We start from the raw sequence: 26971 nt of genomic DNA, 5'->3' as shown, positions 1-26971 counted from the left end.
AGAGAGAGAGAGAGAGAGAGAGAGAGAGAGAGAGAGAGAGAAAGCCCGGAGAGATGGCTCATTAGTCTTGCAGAGGACCCAGGTTCAATTCCCAGCACCCACATCATGGCTCACAACCATCTGAAGCTCCTGGTCCAGGGAATCAGATGCCTTCCTTTGACTTCCGCAGGCACTTGGCACTCGTGAGGCACACATAAATGCATGCCAGCAAAAGACTCAACGCACATAAAACAAAATTTAAAAATCTTTATGAAAAAATAAAAATAAAGAAAGAATAAGGAACAAAGTACAAAACCCAGAATGTGTTTCCTAGTATTTCAACAAGGCCCCTTCTACTTCCAATAACAAAATAGGGCCCCATGGCAGATAGCAGCAAAGAAAAGCAACTTCTCCATCGCTGGGTATTAACTCTGTAGACAGAAGAATCATGTTAAGAAAAAGGCTCCAACCTTCCTTAAGTTGGACCTAAGTGCAAACTCTATACTGATGCTTTGCAAAAAGGCCATGAGACAATGAAGACAAACCATGGTTTGCTAACTAGCCCTTGCAAGGTCAGAGAGTACAGACTCATTGGCAGACTGGGTGATGGATTAGGTGGTTTCTATTCTTTAAGCCATGCATTCTATCAAATAAATTAATTATCCCTCTTTCCTACATGGTGACTATAAAATCTGTTTGGTTTTTAAGTAAGAGGGCAGTCATTTCAGCCTTGCATTATGAAATTCCTACCTGATGATACGGTCTCTCCCAACATTACCTTGCAACGCTTACAAATGACTTTGGTATTTGCTTTTGGTTCCTGTGGAAAAGAAAAAATGTCATTTAAATGTCATTCAACTTTTCTTAAAAGGAATATATAATTTTGACACAATCCCCAGGGTATACATTGAACTTTACATTCTACTCTGCCCTCAAGTAAATACTAGGAATACATTTAGCTTGTGTGCATAACTCACATGCAGAGATCATTTTTTCTCCTATCCAAAGACAGAATAATACAGATTGACTTTTACAAATCTAGCCACTTCCTGATAATCCAAACGTTGCCAAGTAATCGGAACAAGAAGCACTTCATACTTCTAAAGATCAGGGACATGGTGGGTGACAAGGGCAATGGTGGATAACACCCGAACTCAGAGCACCCAGAATACAGAAGGACTGGAGCGCTAGCTCACACATTCAGTCTGAGTCCAGTGCAACCTACAAATCATAGCCACCCATAATTCAGAAGTTAAAAATACCCAACTTCTTCATGTAATTCTATTTTTCTCCATTTAAGATATGCACTGTAACTGGAGAGATGGGTAGTGAAAAAAATTTCCTGAAACACTATCAGACTTCAAAACTCCAAGTTCAGTAGGATATTGCTTAAATGCTGACATTCTCCTCGTCATTAAAGAATGTTATTATTTTTGAGACCCACAGTAATTCTTCATTAAAGCTACATAATGCTCTTCATTCACATATGTGTCGCAATGTAGCTGATGTCCTAAAAAAGTGTGAAGCTGGGTATGGTGTTAAATACCTATAATCCAATTTTTATGAAACTGAGGCAGGAGGATTGCAAGTTCATGGTGTGCCTGAGCTACATAGTAAAGTTCCAGACTACCTTGTGTAAAACAGTGAGACCTTGACTTAAAATAAAAGACAATTTAATTTAAAAACAGAAAGAGGTGCTGGAGAGATGGCTCTGTAGTTAAGAGCATTGGTTGATCTTCCAGAGGACCTCAGTTTGATTCCCAGCACCCACACAGCAGTGTACAGCCATCTGTAATTTCTATCCCAGGGAATGGAAGTCCGATCCCAGTGTCCATTTCTGGCCTCCATGGGTACAAATTTAGTGATCTTCCACCTCAGGCTAAATTTCCGGAAGTTCAGTATGTGGAACATGCATAAACATTCCTTCAAAGATGAAGGGTAGGTTATTGTGTCTAGAGCCTCCTGCTACCAAGAAAGCAGCACAATGCTTGATGGGCCTATTTAGATTCTGGAGACAGCAAACGCCTGCCTTGGGTGTGTTATTCTGACCAATGCACCAAAGGGCTGACAAGCTGCTAGTGTTGAGTGGGGCCTAAGATAGGAGAAGAATTTTCAACAAGTCCAGGCTACTGTGCAGGCTGTTCTACATCTGATGGTGCAGCAGACCCAATGGTACTTGAGGTGTCAGTGGCAGATAGGGATGCTATTTGGAGCCTTTGGCTGAACCCTATGGGTGAATCACAGAAGGGGCCTATGGGACTTTGGAGAAAGGTTTTACCGTCATCTACAGACAACTATTCTACCTTTGAGAGACAGTTCTTCTTGGCCTGTATTAGGCTTTAGTAGAAACAGAACATTTGACTACATGCCAACAAGTTACCATATGACCCAAGCTGCCCATCATGAGCTGAGCATTTTGTGACCCACCAAGTCATAAAGTAGGTTGTGCAAAGTTGCAATCTATTATCGAATAGATACGGTATATACCTGACTGGGACCAATCAAGTCCTGAAGGCAAAAGCAAGTTACATGAAAAAGTTAAAAAACAAATACCTGTCTTGGGGCTGGAAAAATATCTCAGTGATTCAGAGACCTGGTTCCTATTCCAGAGGACCTGGGTTCAATTCACAGCACCCACATGGGGGTTAACAAACATCCATAATTCCAGTTCCAGGGAATCTGATGGCCACTTCAGGCCTACACCATGCCCTTCACTCATTGGCTAAACAGATATATATATATACAGGCAAACACCAATACACATATAATTAAAATAAAGAAAAACTTAACCAGAAAAAGAAATGCATGCCTTGCTTTAGTTGAAGGTTAATCAGAAGCCACTATGCAACTCCTAGTGGGGTCTTTATGACTCAGTCCTTCACATACCTTTGAATCCACTATGAGCAGAAACCCGCAAATGCCCGGTGGCTCTTCCCCACAGGGACTTCTGAAATGAGTATCTTCATAGTTCAATAACTCGCAACCTATCCTATTTTCCTCTAGCTTCGGGATTTACACAGCTCTGATCTGTCTCTACAAATCTCAGTTGAGGAAACTACCAACTAGAACATTTTCAAGCCTGCTCACGCTGGCCCTGGCACTAGCCAGGCAAGGTCCCTAAGCAAGGTGCACAGGTGATGCCATGTCCAGCTATTAACATCCTTAAATCCGGCACAATGCAGACAGCAGGTGCAGAGCCTCGCCACAGCAGGTGATTGGACAAAGTCATTCCCATCTGAAGCCATAGACCCCCGGACCAGGGAAGTGCCAAATCGCTCATGCCCAGATAGAGGGAGCTTGCAAAGAGGTCATGAAGGCCAAGATCTCAGGTTCAGGCTAAAGGTAAAAACATCCAGCCAGCATCAAATTGGTAGTAACATTGTTTTCAAAGGATGTCATTTTCTTTAAGTTAAATTTGAAATAAAGGGTTTACTAGAACAGCAAAGCTGGAAAGGATTTTGCTTTATCCAGACAGGTGCTTTTGGTGCTTTTGGTGTGTGTGTGTGTGTGTGTGTGTGTGTGTGTGTGTGTGTGTGTGTGTGTTTTCTCTTACATCACTTACACATTTCATTTATAACTGATCATGTCACTTTGTCTTTCTTCTTCCTCTCTCTCTCTCTCTCTCTCCAAACACACATACACACACACACACACACACACACACACACACCAGGTATATGCAGGTGCCCAGGGAGGCCAGAAAATGGTGCTAAATCCCCTGGAGTAGGAAGTACAAACAGTTGTAAACTGCCTGGCTTGGGTGCTGGGACCTAAACTTGGGTAGGAGTGCAAAAAGCACTCTTAACCTCTGAGTCATTTCTCTAACCAACAAATAAATAAAATAGGAAAAACATTGGTTTATTTATTTGTTTTTAAAAATAAGATTATAACCTTATAAGATATGGACAATCAGCATTTAAAAATTGATCAATAAAAAGCAAATCATTTTTCATGCAAATAAACCTACTGAAAATACTTTGAAGATAACTAATAAAATTTGCAAATGACCTGATTTTATTAGGTGTGATAATGGTAATTGAGGTTACATATTTCTTTTTTCCCTATTTTTAGACCTACACACATACGGAAACACATAGGGATGAAATGACACAATACTATTGTTTGCTTTTAATCACATTAGTAAGAAAAAAAGGGGCAGATGAAGCATGCATAGTAATAAAGATGATCAATGTACTGTGTAAATGTTATGAAAATCACAAAAAATTCCTCAAACCCATAAATTATTAACTCAGTGCCCCCAAAAATAAAAGATAAAGTTGATCTTGGTCATACTCTCCAGCAGTAATCAAGCCAAATTCAATTTTGCTTCTTTAAAAAAATAAAATAAAGTATGATTGCACTAAGTTTCATTGCTTTGCAAAATGAGGTCTTGTTATGTTGCTCAGGTTGGACTTGCATTCCTGAACCCAATATACTATCTATATCTCTAGTGCAGTTAGGACCACAGGCATAATAATTCCTATTCCCAGCTTATGTTTCCTAAATTTTGAATCATATTACGACTCTAATGGAAGATTGAGGTCCATCGTTATTATCCTATTATAAGATGTGAAATACTCAGTATGTTGGGATGCCCAAAAACTAATATCAGACATGACAAGTGAATCACAGCCCTGTCTTCAGCAGAGGACTTCTGAAAATAGAACGCACTTATTCCTGCATTAATGAGGCCCAGAAACAGCACTACAAACCCAAGAAGGCATGGAGGAATGAACGCATGTGAGGGTATGTTTGTGCTGTTTCCAAACTCCAATCTTTGTAATTAAAGTACTCAAGCACGTTAATTCTGTTTAAGAAGAAGCTCTGCCTTGCAAGGCATTTTTCTCTAGCTAAGCTTCAAGAAAATAATAAAACAAGTTGTGTAATGAAGCCGTCTAACACTGTGGGAACTCTACAGAGCAAACCTCAAAGAAAGACATTGCTGGGGACTAATTAAATCAATATATCTGAGAGATGTACCGCTCAGAGAGCTGGATTAGCCTCCTGTCCATAATTTTATTTTCTTTTGTGTTGTTTCAATTTCTAAAGATCCTTGATATGGTCTCGTGCACACACACACACACACACACACACACACACACACACACACACAAATGCTTCCCAAGAGATACCATTAGGATGCTGTGTCACCATGTGACATTTCCCAACCCTGCTCGATGGCTAGACCTGGTGATATGAGGAATAGGTTTTCAATAGCACAGAGCAGCCTTGTTCCCACCGGAGCCTTGAGAGCAGTGTTTAAGCAGTCGCTCCAAATTTATGTTACTATTTTGGTCACAGGCATACTCTTTCAACTGCTACAATACGCAATTAAAGTGAAACTTCCATCCAGACCAACTTGAAAACAACCTTGTCCACAGTAGCTTGTCATGACAGCAACTTCCCCCAGCCTCCCTAACAGTGGAAACTGTAATGTCTAAATTCAAGAATCTTCCTTTAGCACACAAAGCACAGGACTATCATTTAGTAGGACAATAAATTCTTTAAAAGCGCCTAATGTAAGTGACGACTGTAAAAGCGGAGAATATATTTTGGCGTGGTTTCTCCACAAGGTAAACTCTGTTTTTCTTATTTTAATCTACTTCTTTTATTTAATCTTTCTCCATTGTTTTTCTCCTCACACCTTCCATACTTTGCAAGTAGGTGATGTAATTATAAAAATGAAAAAGATGACAGAAAGGATCTAAATTCAGATGAAAATATAAATTTAACCCTAACTATGACATTGACCTACACTAACTCATCATTCATCTGCTGAAACACAGAACGCTCAAGTACTTTCATGCCAGACAAGGGGCTTCTTCCTGCGCTGAGAGGAAGCCCTCTGCACCTCTACCTGAGAGCTATCCAGCTATCTGCCGCCTCCCCTTCAGCTTCCTCATTGTTCTTCAAGCTGGCCTGTGGCCACCCACCACGCACTCGCCGCTGTTTTTTGTGCAGAAAGTGAACTGAGTTCTAAGTGAAGTTTAAAATGCAATACTTCCGTTCCTGCCAGTAATAATCACTACTGAAATAAAGGCTGTCCAGAGATAATTTTCTTGACATTTTAAATTATATCTCTATTGACTGGCCATCTCGGGGCAGAACTCCTTACCAGGACTATACCAACACCTACCTGTTGACTTCCTCTTAAATAGAAGTAATTTTTTTTTTTTTAATGTTGTGAGAGGAAGCTGCCTTATCCTCAAAGCAAGCTACATAGGGAGAGCATGAGACTCTGAACTGCCGAAAACCAGTGCAGGCCCATAGCTCAGCTCAGCCCCACTTGAGGGCTCCATTTTCTTTCTTTCTTTTTGTTTTTCTTTTTTTTTTTTTAATGGCATCCACCTTTTCAACATTACTAAAAGTTTAGACAATAGGCAAACACAGTAAGATAGCTGGATCTAATTGCAAAGTGGATATCCTGAGCTAACACTCCTGCACTTTCACTAAGACTTTTGAGATTAAAATGCACAGATTATAGAATGTGGCCAGAAAGCAGGGCATTATGGTAGCACTCCAAAATCTAACTATGAATAAGTGTCCTGTTCCTCCAGACCCCAGTGGTGGCTTGAGTTGAAGGCCTTTCCTTTACCCAAAGAGATGACGTGCAGAAGCAGTTTAAAATACTGAATTGTGGCTTTTACAACAATCTTTTCAACAAACCTTGGGTTAAAAGCAGGGAAATTGGTATCTAAATCAACCTCTAAGTTACATTGTATTTTGCAATGTTATTTTACCAATTTAGGACTTCAGTTCAACTCTTACCTGCTCCAAATCACTTCTCAAATTCACTAAGAAGAAAGAGTCCCCAATAAAACAGTCATTTTCTCGTGGCTGTAGAGGCTTATTAGCAAAGGGGTCAGGATGGCAGCACCATTCTCCAACCAGAGCGCCCCAGTTCTCACTCGGCAGTGGGAGCACCCTGAGGAGCTTCCTAGTGGAAAGAGGAAAAGGGTACTTTTTTTACTGTACAAAATGCAATGCTTTTTTTTTTTAAATTAAATCAGCATGAAAGAAGAAAGAAGCTCATTAGCCACATGCTTGCAGTGTCAATTCCCCCCAATTATGAAAGTAAAATGTGCTCAGGCTAGACGATGTTTTACACACGGCAGAGAGGCATAAAGAAGGCAGAAGTCTCCCTTGGCTCACTATTTACAAATCAGCTACTCTAACATGACAGCATTTTCATTGCCATCCTTTCCATGGGCAGCCTGTGCCCTGAGAGGACACAAACAGACACTGCATGCATGCACACATGGAAGGCCTGTGCCCTGAGAAGACACAGACAGACACTGCATGCATGCACACATGGGAGGCCTGTGCCCTGAGAAGACACAGACAGACACTGCATGCGTGCACACATGGGAGGCCTGTGTCCTGAGAAGACACAGACAGACACTGCATGCATGCACACATGGGAGGCCTGTGCACTGAGAAGACACAGATACTGCATGCATGCACACTTGGAAGACCTGTGTCCTGAGAATACACAGACAGACAGACACTGCATGCATGCACACACGGGAGGCCTACGTCCTGAGAGGACACAGACAGAACTCTGTTTCCATTTCTTCACATAGGTCTGGATGTCCAATGACTCCACAACAGTCTATGGGATGTCAAGACTTTCTAGCTCCTCCCCTCACTGTCAGATATTTAGTTTTGAGTTCTTAATCAATAACCCTATGATGGATATACCTGTTAAAAAGTTATATAGAAATATGATCATTTTTGGGAGAAAACATCTTATAAGTAGGTGAACTTCTCCCCACATAGGGTTAACCTCTTCTTAATTAAACACTGTCTCTTTTCCTATCCCCACCCAAGGAACGAGTTAAAAGCATACTTACTGCTGCTTTAATTAGCAACTCTTAAATTACTAGTGATCTAGAAGTGATTTTTGCATTTACTGGTCACATTTATATTTCTTCTAAGGAGAATGATCAATAACTACGTTTTTAAGATATTATCTATATATTCTTACTAATTTATAAAAATATGTTCCATACTAAGGATATACCCTTTTAACTGGCAATTGTTATAAATATTTAAAGAGTTATTTTCTTTTTTAATTTGATTTACTGATATTAAATAGCACTTTCTTCTGTGATTTCTTTCACTTCTCTATTTTAATAAACTTTTTATTTCTGAATAATTTTTGATTTACAAAAACATCACAGAGATCATAGATAATCTGTGGATAATTCCATATACACTTTCCCCACTTTCTCCAATTAACATCTGGGTAACCACAGCTGACTTGTCAAAATCTCAGGCTTTATCTGGATTTCACCAAAGTCCTTTAGTTTAGTTTTGTTTTGTTTTTATTTTTGTCTTTTCGATTCCAGGGTACAATAATACATGGCACACACTGCATTTGGTCATCACGCAATCCAGGCCTCCTCTGGTCTGTGAGAGTTTCCAAGTGCATATTTCTCATCAGTCTATAAGACACCTCTTAGGCAGAGCTTCTCTGATGCTGTCTCCGGATTAGTGTGGGCCACGGGCTTGGCGAAAGCATTCCAGAGAAGAAAGTCCTTCTCATTACATCCTGTCACAGCACTCTACGTCAGCAGAGCTTACTCCTGGTGATGCTAACCTGATCTGTTGCTTAAGATGACATCTACTGCTTCTCTTACTAGTAAAATGCAAATAAAATAACGTACATTTAGAAGATCAGAGTTATTAAAATATTTAAGGTATGCCTCTGTCATGTCTACTGCACACACCTTACCACATTTTTCCTTTCTCCCAATCAAATATGAGTATCATAAAAGGGCAGTGACAGATTGGAAGAGGGTAGTCATATAACTTACAGCTCTACAGGACAGAGCTATGAATAGAAACACTGACTCAAACGGGGCACCACTAGCATCATTTTGACTGCTGAGATGGGAGGACACTGACAAGTGATTCTTTCAGCATCCACTTCTGAAGGCTTGCCAGGAGCAGGCCAGTATGCTGGCCTGACATATGACACCCAAGCACATACCCAGTCTCTTCCTTTTCAAAGTACTCCAATAGGAATTAGAGACTACACACGGTAAGCAAACGTGTACGTTTAGAAAGCTCCTAATAGAACAATGCCGTTCTAACCCCCTGGGGGAGGGTGGCAGTACAGATCACAATGGAAATGTACGAAAGTGTCAGCCCCCTTCCCATATAAACACAAAGTCTACAGTTTATTTGTAGGGAGTCAGAGTGCTCCCAATCCAGACCATGCATGCAGAGGAGGACAGACAGAGTCCTAAGGACATATTCTGCTTATCAACTAGAGAATAGGTAACTTCTGAGCTGGTCTTTGAAGGATAAGAAAACAGGAGTCCCTCAAGCAATGAAAGGGATTTAGGGCACTGGAAGAAACAACACAGAGGCAGGCCCTACATCTCTTTATCTCTGTACTGTATTCCTGCCGTTTCACACACTTCTTGAGTGTTTCTTGAAGGAATGAAGCGGTAAAGTTTGGCAAGCCTGACATGTGAGCCTCCTGGCTGGATTTGCTGCATACGTGGGTGCAAAGATTAACAAGCCTTTCCTCGCTGCCTGAGTATCTGACCTTTGGAATAACCACCTAGCTTCGTTGCCTTGGAAACCAGGTACGATCCTGAGCATCCCATATATTGCTAGGCAACACTGCTTACGGTAGAAACGATCCGTACGATTCGTAACTGCATCTTACTAGGAAGATCTATGAATGAGCTGCACACATCATCTGCACACATCTGGTAAGGGTGCATACTTTGATCTTCCTTGAATGCAGTTACCTTGGTAAAATCCTAAAAGCCACAATCAAAGAATTGCCTGCTCGGGGCAGGGAAGCTTCTCAGCCAAAGCAGCAACTGCCCCTGTCTGATACGGATCTGGTGCTCCTTATCTGGAACTATGTCACATGGGGAGGCAAGGATCCCCCAATGAGAATATCAACGATCCCTTACACGGACTGCATGCAGCAAAGCCCATACAGATAAAAAAATCTTTTGTTTTAATTATTATTAGCTATTTATCTTATATCCGGACCACAGCCTCCCCTCCTTCCTCTCTTTTCACTCCCTTCCCCCTCCTCCCCTCCCCCTCCCCCAATCCACCCCTCCTCCTCCTCATTCGCTCAGAAAAGGGCAACCTCCCAAGAGCTTCAGCAAAGCATTGCATATCAAGCTGCCATAAGACCAAGCATTTCCTCCTGTAGTAAGGCTGGGCAAAGCCATAAAGCATGAGGAACAAGTTCCCAAGAGCCAGACAAAGCACCGGGGACAGCCCCTGACCCCATTGCCGGGATTTTCAATATAGATCAACCTACACACCTGTCACATATATGCAGAGGGCCTAGGTCAATCTCATTCTGGTTGTTGCTTCAGACTCTGAGCCAGGCTAGGGGTTTCTGTGGGTTTTCTGGCGATGTCCCTGAACCCCCCCGTTTCCTCCAATTCCTCCATCTCTCCTCCCTCTCCTCAGCAGCACTCCCCTAAGAGCAGTCCAATGTTTGTCCATGGGTCAGAGAGGAATTCTTGTTGCTGTCTAGCCAGCAAGAAATGTGTCCTATAGCAATCTTGTGAGTCAGTATGAGTAGAAGCACTTGCAAGACCCCTGGGGGCACTGCACTCACCTTACCATATTTAATGCTCAGGACACTTTGTGAGGTCTAAACAACAATGCTCCTGTCACACAGGAGGAAAATGGGGCTTAGGAACGTGAAATGTCTTCACACGTCTGTAAAATTAGAAGCAGAGACAGAAGCGCGGGTCTTTATCCAGGACTTTTTGGCTCTAAAGTTACTCTTTTCCTTGGAATACATGCACCTCCCTGGCCACACAGGGCAGGAGTAAAGGCTGAGTGGGTGAATGAGCACCCCTTCTGTAGGGTATTACATGCATGGGAAGTCTAGGACCTAAGAATAGGTAGAAGCATCACAGTGATTTAAGGAGGGAAGTGAAAACAAGAGCTAGGCATACATAAGTCCATGAATCGCTAGTCAGACTCTCTGCCTCCTGACATTATGCCTTCAGGACCAGGACAGGAACTCAATACACTGAAAAGAGACAGAATGTCAAAGAACCATGCATGATCAAAGAAATGAAAGCACACAAAGACCTGGGAGAATTGATGCCCATTATCACAAAATAGGAGATTTCAAAGTTAACTTGACCCCATGTCACACCGGATAAGCATCTACAGATAGCATCAGAAAGAGGCACGTAATTCACAGCCCACTGCAAAAATTAAAGGTTTACAGCAGAAAGAAAATTTTCTGATTTTTTTTCTGGGGGGAGGGAGGGAATGAAACCTTTAAGAAGGAAAGATGCATTTTAATCACACATCGACTTAAAGTATATCTGCCAAAATAGCACTAAAATGTGTTTTCTGATATCATCTACTTCCTAAGAGTATGTTCAAATAAAAGAGAAACCTTTATTTTTTAATTCAAGGTAGTTTAGCTAAAAAGCTGCTGGAAAGAAAGGGAAGCAGCAACTTAGGTTTTCCTCTAGACTTAAGATCCTGTGAGCAACCGTACATGGTTACCACAAATTAAAGTTTGCGGGATAAACTTTTGGAAAATAATGATATGTAACATATAACTTTAATAAAAGCTAATGATGGAGTTTTAGCGCTTAAACATTGGTGGGAGAAAATACAACATCCCTTAACTTTGAAGTCAGTTTCTAATCAATGACAGTAATGATGGCAATGCCAGAGAACAGTTTAAAGATTTGATTTTAACCAACCGAACATTAAAGATCTTAAGAAAAAATATCAACTACTTAAAGCTCAAAATATGGCAGCCAGAATTTACGTAAATTCAGGTAACATTACCCAACAGGCAGGCAACCAGCACTATAAAACTAGCTTTAGATTCTAATATTTGTCTGTACACACCATGATTAATCTGTAATATATAATCTTATTCCTAAATACATACAATGCTGTCAAAAGGCCAGTTTACAAAACACCTTGTTTAGGGGGGAGGGGAACAGGATAACAGGGACTGAACACGCTTTGTACATGTAAGCATGTGGTCCATAGCGTATCCAAGGCCCGGTTCTGTACTTTCAAAACCTATTTATTTCTTTTATAAACAAGTGATGATGCTCACCAGAGTATTCCTTTGCAGCTATAATTGGAGCTGGCCTGTCAAGTGGCTCCCTCAAGCAGTTGGACACTGTGACATCTGTTTCCACAGAGCCCATCCTGCTGTTTTCCTAGAGTTTCAGTGTCCCCCATGAGCTTGGGGCTGACATCGAGTATTGCCAGTGTGGGCGGCAGGAGGGTCTGGTCCACAGACCTCAGGACAGTGCCAAAGACAGTCTGCATACTAAGGTGTGTGTGGAAAATCTGTTTGGCTACCGATGTCATTCTCTAGTCTGACAGGAATCTTTTCCAAGAGGGCAAAACAAAATGTAAACACACTGACCTCTGACTATTTGCAAACAAGGAAAATGTATCAGTTGTTCAGTCTCAATAAGAACATAGTCAAAACTTGCACATATTCAGACAAATTTGGTAGGAAAACTTGAACTAAAGTAATTCTAAATTGGACAGCTGTCTTATAAAGAAACAAGGTGTGGTTAACTAATATGCAAACAAAACAAAATGGCTAAGAATACGCAGCCCTAAAGAAAGGCTGTAATAATTCGTAGGCCTCGGACGCTCTGGTGATGCAAATGAAAAGCCATTAACGAGTCTTTCCGAGTCAATGTCTTTATGTTATTTCCGTCCTAGCCCGGACAAGAATCTTAGTCATTAAAAATAAAAGAATAGAACATCCTAAAAAAAAAAAAAAAAAAAAGAACATGCTTTAGCCTTAAACTAGCCAGACACTCAAGAGTCACAGAAGCTCAGAGCACAAGCTCTTGAGTTTCAATAATCAGAAAAGTTCCGTGCTGATGAAACTGTCACAGGTTTCTCTAACCCAACTTCTGCAGTTTACAGATAGAGAAATAATGCCCCCAAACTAATGCAACTTATTCCTATATAAGAGGGCTTGAGAGATGGCTCAGAGGATAAGGACATGGCACTCTCATACAGGACCTGGACTCAGCTCCCAGCACCCATGTGGGGTGCCTTACAACCTTATAACTCCAGCTCCAAAGGATCTGACAGCCTCTTCTGGACTCTATAGGCAACTGCACACACACACCCACATATACCCAGACATAGACATACACATGCACATTATAAAAATAACAAAATAAGAATTTAAAAGAAAGCAGTCGATAACCCTGATGCCCTCCGAGGAATGCTGCTTATAATTTATTGATATTGATGAAAATACACATATCAGCTCACTTGAAACACCACTGGTCCCGTTTGCTTTTTAAGAAGCACCAAAGTGGTCCTTGGCAACCACGCAGAACAGGTCACCAAGGAGGAAGTGCAGAGGCCCAGGATTGATTTCCACAGTAAATTGTGAGATCCGTGAGCAGACACCAGGGGGAAGTCCATCCAGAATCACGGGACATACTGTCTCAGAGAGTATGAGATGGATGCAAACCCTGAGCAAGTTACTATCTGTGCTGCTCAAGGCACACACACGGGCTTGATGGAGGTGGGCTGTGAAAGGGCGGGAGGGGACCAGTGTCCATCCTCTCATTCTGAAACCTACAGACTATGGGAGCCACGGTCCTCAGCCCAAAATGCTTGAGACATTAAAGTAGGACATTTGCTACTTTACAAATAAAAACAATCTGGAAAGGGGAGACGGAATCAATAAAACCAATTATAAACCTTGCTGAGCATTTACTCGGTTAGATATGTCGCATTGCTTAGCTCTCTTGTAAGTCTGGAAAGCAAGCATGATTAGAAGGCTTTACTGGAAGAAGAGGTTCAGGTGTGATACAGAGAAGGTGCTCCACCCTCAGTGAGAGAATGGAAGTTCATACATACGCTCCATTCTCCAGCAAGGAATGGAAGGGCAAGCCTCCTGATAGTCAAGAAGGAAGGCTGTGTTTTACCATCAGCCCCACATCCTTCCAGTTCTCAATTTTAGAGCCTAAGGAGGACCGACATAAAACAGAAGACTACAGTCCTGGACAGAGAGATAGGCACTGTAGGGAGGCCCTCTCCCTTAGCATCCTTTCCCAGGGAAGCATAAACACTAGGCAGTAAAGAAACAGCATCCCCCTTCTGTAATGAGTACCAAGAACGTAACCGTTCCTGCTGTAACTCCCAGATCATTGCATGTGGCATAGGATGAGATGTTTCAGAAACTTCATCCGAGAATTAATCCAAAGCCTGAAATGGTCTGAAGGAAGGCCAATGTGCACAGAGATCTCTTGGCTCTTTCAGAAGTGCATCTGCCATTAAGAGCAGATGCATAGCAAACTTTGTCTCCATATATTTCAGACCCCTTCAATTCTTACTCATGCCAATCACTCAAAAGAAGCTCCGTTTGAAACCTCCCCAAATCTTGAGAGTACATTTGTGCCAGCTCATCTACTTGGAGCACTGCCAAGATCAGGAGGCATGCAAGAAAGCCTGGTGTGAAGCCAAAATAAACACCAAACTTTACCATATTCAACCCAATAGAGACCTCCTAAGAATACACTTTTTCTCTAGGCTCTGTGCCTGATGAGGAGGAGGCAGGTAAGAATAATGGTTACGGCAACAGCTACTGATACATGGTAAAGGCTTACCAGGCACTGCTAGAAACACTTGAATCACCAGATCCTCCCAACAGCACTATGAGGTAAGGTCTATGGTTAGCTTCACTCTCCATAAGGACACTGTGGAAGAGTGACCAAATAACCTTTCCAAGATCCCTGAGCTAGCGAATGATGGCTGGACACTCCTTCTGGCCACTGCTGGCTACTGCTCTAGATTGCACAATCAAGAGAATAGGAATCAAGGGCAGAGAAGTCAGGGTGGCTATCCTTAAGCCCCCAGTATGTGAAGACGGGCAAATGGACCTCAGAAGAGGACCTAAAGCAACCCAGGACGGGGACAAGGCCTCAAAGTAGTGGTTGCCATGGCAGCTAAATTCTGAAACTCAGGCTGGGGCGAACCAGGGAGTGGTGGTGGGTAGGGTGCCTTCAGGAAAGGGAGTAGCTTTCAGGTAGCCTCAGGGCGAAGAAAAGCTGCCAAGGCTACAAGCGCGGTCCAGACCCAGTGAGAACTTGTGAGTCTGGTGGGGAGGCAGGAGGCTAAAGAAAGGGCTGAAACTGGAGGCAGCACAGGGGAGCTGCTTGTGGCATGTACAGGATCCCAGCTCTCCATCCAGAAAGAACAACTGTGCTTTAGAACACCTATGGGGGGAGGGGGACAGTGGATCTGCACAGGGCAAAGCAAGAGGAAGTCTGAGCAGACAGCAGGCTGCTGACCAAGTGTCATTCGGTAAGAGACTGCGGGCAGAGGAAAATGATCTCCACTCTAAAGGCAATGGCCACAGTTGCCTGGTGACGATGTTTGGGGAGCAAAATCTTCTGGGCAGAGGTTTGGCCTTAGAGAACCAAGGACGCTGAAAGCGAAGCAGGCTGCAGAAAGGAAGTATTATTTTCTTGTCTCAGGCACCTAACTCAGGAAATCCATCAAAGAATTCTTCCTTTAAATACAGCTAACAGTAATAATGTTTTCATCTGTCTTCTACATGAGTCGCTAGAAGCTGAACATTCAGAAGAAGCATTTATGCCCAAGAAATCAGAAAGCTGACCTGAGGAAGAAAAGAACATTAACAAGAGACAATGAGAAAGAGAGACAGAGAGAGAGAGAGAGAGAGAGAGAGAGAGAGAGAGAGAGAGAGAGACCAACTTGGGAATGCTAAGGAAAGGAAATAGCAAAGAGCCCTTCCTTTCTCCTTAGAGTAATTACAGCACATCACCAGAGCAGGTTACAAGATGAACCTAATCACAGAGAAAAGGTTACTTTGTGCTCTGTCTGCTCCATCTAAATAAGCAGGGAACGAGGGAACGGGTTTTAGAAAGGCCCCGACTGAACTAGCTCAGATCCAGTCCTGTTGCACAGCTCCTGCAGGTGGAAATCTACTTCCTGTGAAAACCCTCACACACCATCAGAACAAAAGGGACACCGAGAGATGACTCCACGGCTCTCGGCTCAGTGATCGGTCCAGGCTCTTCCTCCAAGACCAGCTGCCTCCCTCAGACCATACCATGCCCCCCTCCATGATCACGGTGAGAGTCAGGGTTCACTTTGTTCAAAGGGACATTAAGCTGGCTCTCACTTTAAGGCCCCCACCGTTCCCTTGGTAACTGCTTTCAGAAATCATCCCCAGGTTGAGTTCTAATCAGCGCTCAATACATTCCTTACCTGTCCTTTATCAAGACTTCACCGCAGGATTGGCAAGAAAATGTGCAACATTCTTGGGCTTGCAAGCCTTGCTTAAACACTGAAATCAGTTCTAAAGGAAATCAACAAAACAGCACGTCTTAGTGGTTTGGAGCAAACATATTATATGATGTCTAAAGGATTCACTAGCACAATGTATTGCCACCGATACACACTGTTGATGAATTACCCAGAAGTCTAGGCTCAATTAGCACTCTCCGATGACTCAACCAGAAGCAAACATTGTGAAGCGTTTCCAAAAACAACAGACTTTGCTTAGTATTCCTGAGCCAGGCATTGCCCTAGATTACCGTGTAACATACTGGTGAGTCTCTTCTCTCATTCTATAAATACGATAAATTCTATATTAACAACGAGAGTAGCTGGATCGCTAAAATGTAAGCTCAATCTGGCTTTTGTTTTGACGGTTAAGTTTTATGTCCACCCCTTCACGTTAAACTCTACGAGTAAGCAAAGTGGACATCCAGACTGGTCTTTGTGGAACAGATCCAAGGAATGCAAAGCTTCTAAGAGTTTCTTTATCCAAGAGCAAAATCCAGTGTCTGATGAAACTGTGGGGGTGGGGACGAGAGGGAGGAGAAGATATTGCAAACTGTGGGGAAAGCCTAGGCTGCCCATCCAGTTCACTGGGCAGCTTGTAACTATCATTTCTGATGTTTCATTTGTAAATGAAGGAAATTTTTATTTTAAAAAATCCACCAGATTATTTGTCTATTAAAAAAAAACCTAATTGAAGAAATGAGGTCATAGTTACTATAAGCAAGAAATAGAATCTGCTTACTGCTACTTTGTATGTACTTTAAAATGCTTTTTAAGATGCCACAAAGTTTAAGTCCTCCCAATTAAAAAAGTTCTGCAGTTTAATCTCTAAGTGTCTCTACAAATCCCTGCTGCACGAAGGTTAAATAAACAGTATTATTCTTCAACGCTGATCATCTAATAGTGAAGACCCAGGTTGAGCCCTCCAACACAGTCCAGAAGAAATCAATTTTCAGTGGAACACTGCTCTCTGCTGGCCACACGTCAGGTATGGAATCCTGGCTGCACATGGCTGCTGGGGAAGAGTAACAACAGAAAACACCCTGCACACCGCAAGTCACCACCCCACCTGCGTCAAACCAGTGTGCCAGGGAGGTGTGGGTCATGATTGCTTCCTAAAAGCTGAGAAGGCTACTAACTCTTTAAAACCTCGAGACACGACTGAATGCTAAAAACTTCACAAGTTGCTTCCTCCAGTGCTTAGATTTCGGGGCACTCCAGCGTGCACCAAGCTGATAGTCAGCCATGCGGAAACACTTATTCCCCACCTATTATACAGCAAGCACCAAAGCAATTAAAGTTGGAAGAATCTGCTTTAGAGAGCTTTGTATGCACCACAGAACAGGCTTTGAGAGTTTCCCTTTTCAGGTATTTGAGCAAAATGTTTCAAAAACATTATGACAAACACAAACAATGCAAAAACCAACAAACAGCAGTGGATTCAGTTTGCCCGCAGTCAGTACTGAATGTTGCTCATTAATTGAAAAATGTAAAAAATAATTCAGTTACAGAATATGAATATGTCCCTGGACATCCCTATTCTTCTATCCTTACTGTCAGAATCGTAGAAAACATGGTGGCTCTCACGCCTGCCTTCTGATAGTTTCAGCAGGAAGTTCCTGCTATACTTATTGTTGCCAACAGGAAAAAAGATCCTCCATCCCAGAATGTGGGTACAGTTGGGAGGCAGTTGGGCTATGGTCCCATCCTGGGGACCTTGCCCTATTGGATATCACTTAAACATGACATGACATATCTTTCCCCTGTCCTTCATTTCTCAAATTGATCCTACATATTGCAGTCAGTCACTAATTTGGAACATTAACAAAATTACTCTTGGACAAAAGAATAAGTGACATTCCCTCTACCTTTCCTTGCCTTTCAAAAGCCAGAGGATGGGTTTACATCGTACAGGCCTCTTAGGACAATCCTGTTGTCCCACCTCCAGGATGCACAATGCTCTGCTTGCCGAAGGGCTTACTGCAGATGGCTCAGCAATGAGGCTTTGGGGTGCAATAGAAAAAAACAAGGGTTCTTCTCTGATACAAAGCATCATCATCATCTGGACAAAGCATCATCCGCGTCCCCCAATGCTGTTTCAACTCTACAGCACTCATTACATTGTAAGAGATATGAGCCAGTATCGAAGAAAAAAAAATCTTACAAAAAGAAAAGGTTTTTTTTTTTAACCATCTAGCTGTATTGATATACATTTTGAGTTTGTATACAATCACAAACCCTGCAATTGCAGCCACTGAGATGACAACAGCCTCCCATGCCACTCTGGGCCCTCTACAGGCATTACTCCAACTAGAATGGTCTCTGCATGGAGGGGATAATCTCCACGGCTCAGTTCTCTGGTAAATTATCTCACCCTCAGGTAGCCTTCACGAAACTCATTACTCCCCATGGCATTATTCTGCCTTCTTTACCCACAATGTTTTGCTGTATGCAGTTTAATTATGTCGTCAGCATCCGACGTTCCCACCCATTAGAATAGACACTCCACAACCACAGAGGCCTTGGTGGCTTGTTGGCCTCTGTGTTCCAGGCATCCACATGGAACAGCTCACACCAAGTTGGAGCACACCTGCCTGCTGAATGAATACGTATCTATGCGATGTCTTAAAACAAACCAGGTTTTAGATACTTGCTTTACGGTTTTATCCTCACATTCGTGAGCCGGACATTTATGATTAAAAAAATAAAATGGGCGGTTTGGGGGAAATATCTCTACCTTCTGCTCAAATTTGCCCAAGAGATTGGAGATGCTCTAAAAATTAAAGTGTATTATTAAACGTATACTTAAAGAAGTGAAGGTTCGGAAACGTCAAATGACTTGTTTCACACAGCTGGTTAACTGGCAGTGGATCAGGACCCTGAAACTTCTCGATCAATAGCCCTTCCAGGTCATTGATTGCCAATCTTTTTCACCTGGGAAAACTTCAACTTAATAAATACCAACATCCATCAGGGCTGCGGCTTCTACTCACGAGGGCTGGATTCAGTGCGGGCCTGCAGACGAAGGTGCAGGCCATCTCCGCTGATATACTGCAGCCCGCCGCACGAGGACGGTACAAGCCTGACCTCTGCTGGAAGCTGGGTCTCGCTGCAGCCGTCAGGGGTTCGCAGCAAAAGTGAGGTGGGCGATATGGAAACATCCAGGTGCATCCCTCCTTCATCTGGCTCACTGATAATGCAAAATAGAGCCCAAGTTAATGATTTCTCTATGATGAGAAAAACTACACACGCTTCACACTGCGTGAAAGAAGCAAAAGCTTAACCCACCATCTCTCTGCTTCCTTCCCATAGAGACCTTAAAAAAATCCCTGTCCCTGGAAAACAGAACCTTAGGAAACAAGCCAGACTAGGTGAGACCAGGCGAGATTGTACCGGTCGCCCTGTGGAAGTTCTGGGTCATGTTTTTAACTCTTGATTCTGAGACCAGCACTAAAGGCAGGGAATCAAAGTATTATTAACTGATATGCAAGATGTTCATAGGGAAACACAGATGCCAGGCAGCTTTCTGCAAAAAGTCAGAAAGTAAATATTTCCTGAGTTCTCTGCCAGCCTGGGATCCACAATGAGACTGTCTCAAACAACAACAAACCCCACACAACAGAAAAAAGGCAACTCTTGGTTCACAGACTGTGCCAAAGGAGGCCACAATTAGATATGTGGTTTGGTGTCCACTTTACTACCTGGGTGATGTTAAAACACATCCGGCACTTACTTAGAAGTATTCCCAAAGAGACCACTGAGCACTTTAGCCCCCACTGCCCCTGCTTCGGTTCTGAAATTTTCAACCACTTACATAGAGCTGCACAAAGTGCACTGTTCAGTGTGAGACTGTTCGTTCGTTTCTCGGCAGCCAGACCCAAATAATGACATAGAAACTATATTAATTGCAACACTGCTTGGTCTGTTAGCTCAGGCTTCTTATTGGCTAGCTCTTATACCTTAAAATACCCCCCCCTTTTTTTTGGTTTTTTGAGACAGAGTTGCTCTGTAGAAAATAACCCATTTCTACCATTCTGTGTATTGCCATGAGGCTGTGGTTTACCAGGTAATGTTTCTGCACATCCTTCTCCTTCAGCAGTTACATGGCGTCTTCCTGACTTCACCTATTCTCTCTATATATCTCTGTTCGGATTTTTGCCTGGCTTTATTCTGCCCTGTCATAGGCTGAAACAGCTTTATTCATCAACCAATAAAGCAACACATATACAGAAAGGACATCCCACATCATTTTCCCTTTTTCTGTCTAATTAAAAAGGAAGGTTTTAACTTTAACAAAATAAAATTACAAATACAAAACTGTTCTCAAGCAAGAATTATAATAACAATATTTAGTCCATTTACATTTGGCAACATAAGGAAAATACTCTATCATCGATCCTATTTTTGCGAGTCTAAAGCTTTATATTTAATTTATCCTTTACTATAACTAAGGAAATTTACCTATAAGTATCTGTCTTCAATTCTTCAAAGACCCCAGAAAGTACCTAAGTAAACAAGAAGTGCATTGTAAGCAACTTCCAAAACTCTAGAATTGGCAAACATATCTCACTTTCTGGACCCAAGTTCTTTTGTAATGTTGAGGCATCCACCTTGAGCCTATAGGCCCATAGTATCCAGCAGACTTTTCCATGAAGCAGGAAATTTGATGACCTGTTCTGCCTTGTAATCAGTTGCTTTCTTCTGTGTCCTGAAGAATGTCTGTCAGTTTCTTCTGTGAAGCAGGAACCCTGAGGGACCATTCTGTCTTTTGAAAAGTTCAGCAGTCACTTTTCTGTGGGTCCTGCATGTCCAGTTCATACAGCATACCATCAAGTAGTCCAGGAAAGAACAGTTTCTTATCCAAATGCTTTACCCAAAAGCTTTGTCATACTGAAGGTAAATTCCATAATGAGTTTCTTTAATGTCCATCAACATCTCTGAAGTAATTGATGCTGCCAGAAGCAAAAATACTGAGAAAAGTCTAAGCTCTTAAAGCATTTTTAAATGCCATATTTTGTACATCTTTGAAAGAGTTGAAGAATACCTATCCATCTGAAATATATCTGTGCACATCTAGAAAACCTAACTAGCATGATTATAAGTGTGACTATATAAATGACTATTAGTCTGTAATTTTTAATTATACATTACATCTTTTTAAAGATTTATTATTTATTTATTATGTATACAACATTCTGCCTCCATGTATGCCCGCATGCCAGAAAAGGGTGCCAGATCTCATTACAGATAGGTGTGAGCCACCATGTGGTTGCTGGGAATTGAACTCAGGACCTCTGGAAGAGCAGCAGTGCTCTTAACCTCTGAGCCAGCTCTCCAGGCCTACATTACATTTTTTAAATGAGCTGCATAAACATTAATACCTTACGCAAGAGTAGAAATATACATATAACAAATTGACCTTAAACTTGTATCAATAAACCAAAATCCACACCAATGTAAAATATTCAACTCTATATTAGTACACTGTCTACACTGCACATAACACAAGCAGAGTGGATTGCATGGCAACTGTTCTCACGCTGTGCTGTTAGGAGATCACAGCAAGGGAGAAAAGCTTACACACATTCAATTCAGATGTAAGTCTGCTTGTATTGATTTTCATCCTGAGAAAGTTGAACTTGCAGATCTGGAGACTAGCAGCAGTACCATAAACCACATGACCTCTATAAGATAATATGCAGGAAGGTAGCCCCGGGGGTCTCTCCCTCTTTTTGCGCGACTCTCATCCTAGGGGCTACACTCTCATGACCTAGCAGAAACCTAATGACCTCTCCCAGAGGCCTGGCCTCCTAACATCACTTCTCTGAGAATTTAGAATTTAAACCGCATAGATTTCAAGAGGTCACAAGCATTTGGGCTCTTAGAGGGTTATAGCAGGTAGAATGGAAAGGTAACAGTAAAGGGTCCAGCAGTATCCCAATTGCTCAGAGGACTGACCAGGGAGAGAAACATTGTGAGCTAATGAAAGGCAGGATGTGTCCTGTGCACGAACACAGTTACAAGGGGAAAGAAAGGGAGAAAGCAAGAATGAACCCTGGAGTAGTGGACTAGAACCAGAGATACCTCTATGAAATCATGGTTTGGGGTATAGATAAATAGATACAGTGATATAAACAGATGTGGATGTACGTACATGTGCTGGGAGCAAAGACCTGTATTGTGGTTATAGTCAAGCCATCTTAGTTTACAAATTAAGTAAGATATTCACCTCTGTAGGGCAAGTTTGTGCCCAAACAACCCTTCTCTCCCCGTGGGTTAAGTATGCCTGCAGGCCCCAGGCTTCAGAAGTAATTAGCATTCGCCCTGTTAGTAAACAGTTACAGACTCTCAGTATTTCCTTATCTTTTCCAATCAGCTAAGGAAGTCTCCAGACCTGACATTCCAGTTAGAACAATTTGCACAACAACCTACGCAAGCCCCTGCCCTTTTGCTATATAATGCTCCTGAGAAAAAATAAAGTTGGCAGCTTGATCAGAACACAGACTTGCCGTCCGTTTCTCATGTCTCTTGCCCCTTCAGTTTTCCCCTCCAGGGCCCAGGCTCCCAATTTGCGTCCCGCTGGTCAGGACATACATGCATAAGTCAACAGTATATGTCATCTACGTACTCTGTTTCTGAAGGAAATGACATTCCATTACTCATTAGATCAAATCGTAGTCTATAAAGACAATTTTCCGTTTAAAAAGAGGTGCTGAAGATTTAATTTGGTGTCATGTGTGAGGGCCCTAGACTAGATTCCCAGTATGTATTTATACAAACATACACATATAGACACAAGACATACACACACAAATACATACACCACACACACACATACTCACATATATACACTTTTTAAGACAAGGTCTCATATCTCCAAATCCAGCCTCAAACTCACTATGTAATGGATGACATCGAATTTCTGATCCTTTGGCCACCAAATCCCAAGTGTTGGGATTACAGGCAGGCACTGTCCCACACAACCAGTAAATATTTTTAAAATTGTTTTTAAAAGCAAAACGATAGGGTTCCTTGGGAGGGACTGTATCAGGACTAGAGAAGAAATATGAGAGAGAGAGAGAGAGAGAGAGAGAGAGAGAGAGAGAGAGAGAGAGAGAGAGAGGCCTACACCATACAAAAAAGCAGCAAAGAGGGAAACAAAGGAAGTCGCGTGCACTCTGCTGAAACTCTAATTTTGGTGGCATTGGGCATTGTTCTTGAGGCATTCCTACTACTGTTATTAAGGGGTCACACACACACCCCTTAAAGCTATCCAATGCCTGCATATCACACTGAAAGGCAGCAAGCACCCTTACAACATCCCGTAAGATTCAGTGATATACAAGTAACAGGGAATCTGCAAATACTGCAGGCTAAGAGTCATCATGGTGAAAATATTTACACCAGAGAAATCATCAAATGCTGCAAATCAAGACCTTCTGTTTATTTTGTTCCTGGCAATCAGGTTACTAAGTGCTTGGTTATAGGATGCACTGTGTTAGTCCGCTTTCTGTCACTGCAATGACATACCTGAGAAAAACACTTAAAAAAAGAAATTTCCAAGTTATCTCCAGCATCGATCATTTCTGTCCCGGTCTCTTAGGCCTGTAGCTTGGGGCCTGCAGGAAAGCTGAATGCAAAGGCAGGAGCATATGGCAGAGCTGCTCATCTCAGGGTGGTCAGGAAGCAACGAGAGCGCCAAGAGCGAGCGGGACTTTGGCTAATGCCCACTCCTCCCTCAGTTCCCGTTTCTCCCAACGGCTCATTTAGATATGCTTTCTCCCTCTCGGCATCTCATAGCCTGTGCCTCATCCATTCAGCTTGCTAAGCAAGTGTTACATGGAGAGACTTATTCTCCACACCTCACCTCAGGCTGTCATATTCTTCCAGGTATTTCCATCTACTCAGTATTTCATGTTTTTTTGTTTTGTTTTGTTGCCTGACCACTGTTCGTTCACCCATTGCCAATACGAGCAGGAATGTAAACTGGTGTAGCCACTGTAGAAAGCAGTATGGAAGTTTCTCAAAACTAAAACTACCTCCTGCCTGAGCTACATTACTTCTGGGTATGCACCTGAAGGACTCTGAAGTCCTGTCACAGAGATGCTTGCACATCCGTGCTTATTGCTACACTATTCACCGTGTTAGGAAGCGGACCCAGGCTGGATGAATGGACAAAGTAAGGGTGACTATACACAGTGAAATTTTCTCTGCCACAAAGAAATCATGGCACTTTCAATAAACAGAGGGAACCAGAGCTCATTGCATTCATTCACACTCAGTCAAATGCCATGTTTTCTCTCATATGTGGATCCTAGATCCCACCCTACCCCAACCCTCAAGTCTTTTCTTTTTCTTCTCTTTCTTCCTTTCTTCCTTTCTTCCTTCCTTCCTTCAATCCTTCCTTTTTTCCTTTCTGTCTTTTTTCTTTTATGGTTTTATTGAGACCTAGTTTCTCTGAGTAGCCCTGACTGCCCTGGAACTCACTCTGTAGATCACTCTGTAGATCTGTGGCCTCAAACTCACAGATGTACCTGCCTCTACCTCCAGAGTGCTGGGATTCAAGGTGTTCACCACTACACTCAGCTGTGGATCCTATATTTTAATTTTTATACAAGTGTAGAAGAGTGTAGGAATAGGTCATAAAATGAGAAAGGGGACAGTGAGAATGGGAAATGAGTTCTTAAGAAAGCAGAGAGAAGAAAACGGAAAATAAGGTAACAGAGTACATTTTCCATGAAGCAGAAGAAAACTGGGGAAGGGAGGGGACCAGCCGGTGGGGATGAGGGTGGAGCAAAGAGGCGACAGAAATAATGTATGTATAAAAGCCACAACAAAACCCATCACTTTGTATTACTAACTTTAAAACACTAATAAAAAAGTTAAAATATAAAGATAATAAAAGTACTAAAAATTCTATTGAATACACAGAGATTGTCAAATTTTACTTGACCAAAACACTCAAATGTGTGTTACTTGAAAAATAAATCACTTATAATGACACAGGTTTAAAGTATAAGGGCAAAAGGGATGCTCATGCACACAGTGTAATGAACTCATTTCTCATACAGATGCTGAGCTATCCAAAGAGGAAAAATTATGGTTGGAATTAAAGGTCATGGACCAATGGATATCCATACATAATAAAATAAACTTTGACTCCTACTGCACTGTGAACACGAAAATCAATCCAAAAAACCAGAGATAAACAAAAGTGGTGACATTCCTAGAAAACAAATGCAGAAAAGCTAAGCACAGCGTCAGCCATGCTTAAGGTCCCACAGACGTGGAAGGCTGAGACAAGCAGACTGGTCCCTTTAAGTCCAGGAGTTCAGCAGATAGAAACAAAAATGCATGCTCTGAAAGCTACGTCTACTCGGCTACATCTGAACTTCAGTAAAACCCAAAAATGGACTACATGCTCGCTAGGGAGTTGTGATTAATTTGAGGTAGGAAGATCCACTTCTAATTGAGATCTTGGAGGTAGGAAGTCCTATCTTTATCCAGAGTCTGAGCTGTGATAAGCCACCTCTAATCTGGGCCACTCATTCTGCTGGAAGCCTTACAGGACACCAAAGAAGGAAGCTCTTTGTCCATTCCTTTACTGGCATTAGAGCCCACTTCTCTGGGATTCCAAAGTAGACTGAAGACCAGCTGGGACACGCAGCCTCGTGGACTGAGCAGCTACTGGATTCCTGGGCTTTCCATTCATCGGCATCCATTGTTGAATGATTTGGACTGTAGACTGTACGTCATTTTAAGAAATCCCCTTTCTATATATACAGAGATTCATCCAATAAATTGTTACTCTAGAGAACCCTGACTAATACACGCGTCAACACGGTTCCAGAAACAGTGACATCGTGTGAAATGGCTGAATAAAGCCAGACTATGTCACTAGGGTAGGGGAAGTGACGGGCGTAAGAGCCAGTAGTCAAAAGACCACGGAGAAAAACATGCTGTCTAGCTAAGTAGGTTCACTGACTTGCTTACAGAGTTTTATTTTGTTTGTATGAGGGTGGCAAGGGGCTCTATTTGGCAATGTTTGTACTCTTAATTAATAAACACGGTGGACAGAAATGGCACGTATCTGTTTGAAATTATGACCTCACTCCTTTATCTATCTCTGCACCCTTCACCCCCATACGAGGGAGAGACCTCAGAGCCTGCACATGCTAGGCAAATGAGTTGTCTTGAGCCTAGACTCAATCCCAATCTTAAAACTGAGAAAATTCAGATAAGAGAATTCTCAGCAGAGGAAGTTCAAATGGCCAAAAGACATTTAAGGTCAGGGAAATGCAAATCAAAACAACTTTGAGATATCATCTTACACCTGTCAGAATGGCTAAAATAAAAAACTCCAATGACAGCCTTGCTGGAGAGGCTGTGGAGGAAGGGGTACCCTCATCCATTGCTGGTGGGAATGCAATCTTGTGCAACCAGTTTGGAAATCAGTGTTTCAGTTTCTCAGGAAATTTAGGATCAACCTACCCCTGGACCCAGCAATACCACTCCTGGGAATATGCCCAAGAGATGCCCCATCATATGACAAGAGCATTTGTTCAACTATGTTCATAGCAGTATTATTTGTAATAGCCAGAACCTGGAAACAACCTAGATGCCCTTCAATGGAAGAATGGATGAAGAAAGTGTGGAA

General features: G+C 42.2%; 1 protein-coding gene across 1 annotated transcript in view; it reads right to left on the bottom strand.

Annotated features, from left to right (window-relative positions):
- Positions 1-26971, bottom strand: part of Ube3d (ubiquitin protein ligase E3D) — a 139308-nt gene that overhangs the window by 110509 nt on the left and 1828 nt on the right. Inside the window, exons 2-5 of the mRNA XM_005347551.3 lie at positions 19308-19504; positions 16237-16327; positions 6748-6916; positions 730-799 (exon numbers count right to left, since the gene is read on the bottom strand). Coding sequence (XP_005347608.1) covers positions 730-799; positions 6748-6916; positions 16237-16327; positions 19308-19504 — 527 coding nt within the window. The remainder of the gene's footprint in view (positions 1-729; positions 800-6747; positions 6917-16236; positions 16328-19307; positions 19505-26971) is intronic.

This window comes from Microtus ochrogaster, chromosome 5, assembly GCF_000317375.1.
Source record: "Microtus ochrogaster isolate Prairie Vole_2 chromosome 5, MicOch1.0, whole genome shotgun sequence".
Classification (NCBI taxonomy): Eukaryota; Metazoa; Chordata; class Mammalia; order Rodentia; family Cricetidae; genus Microtus; species Microtus ochrogaster.
Note: the sequence above shows the minus strand (reverse complement) of the source record. Positions and strands in the feature narration are given on the sequence as shown.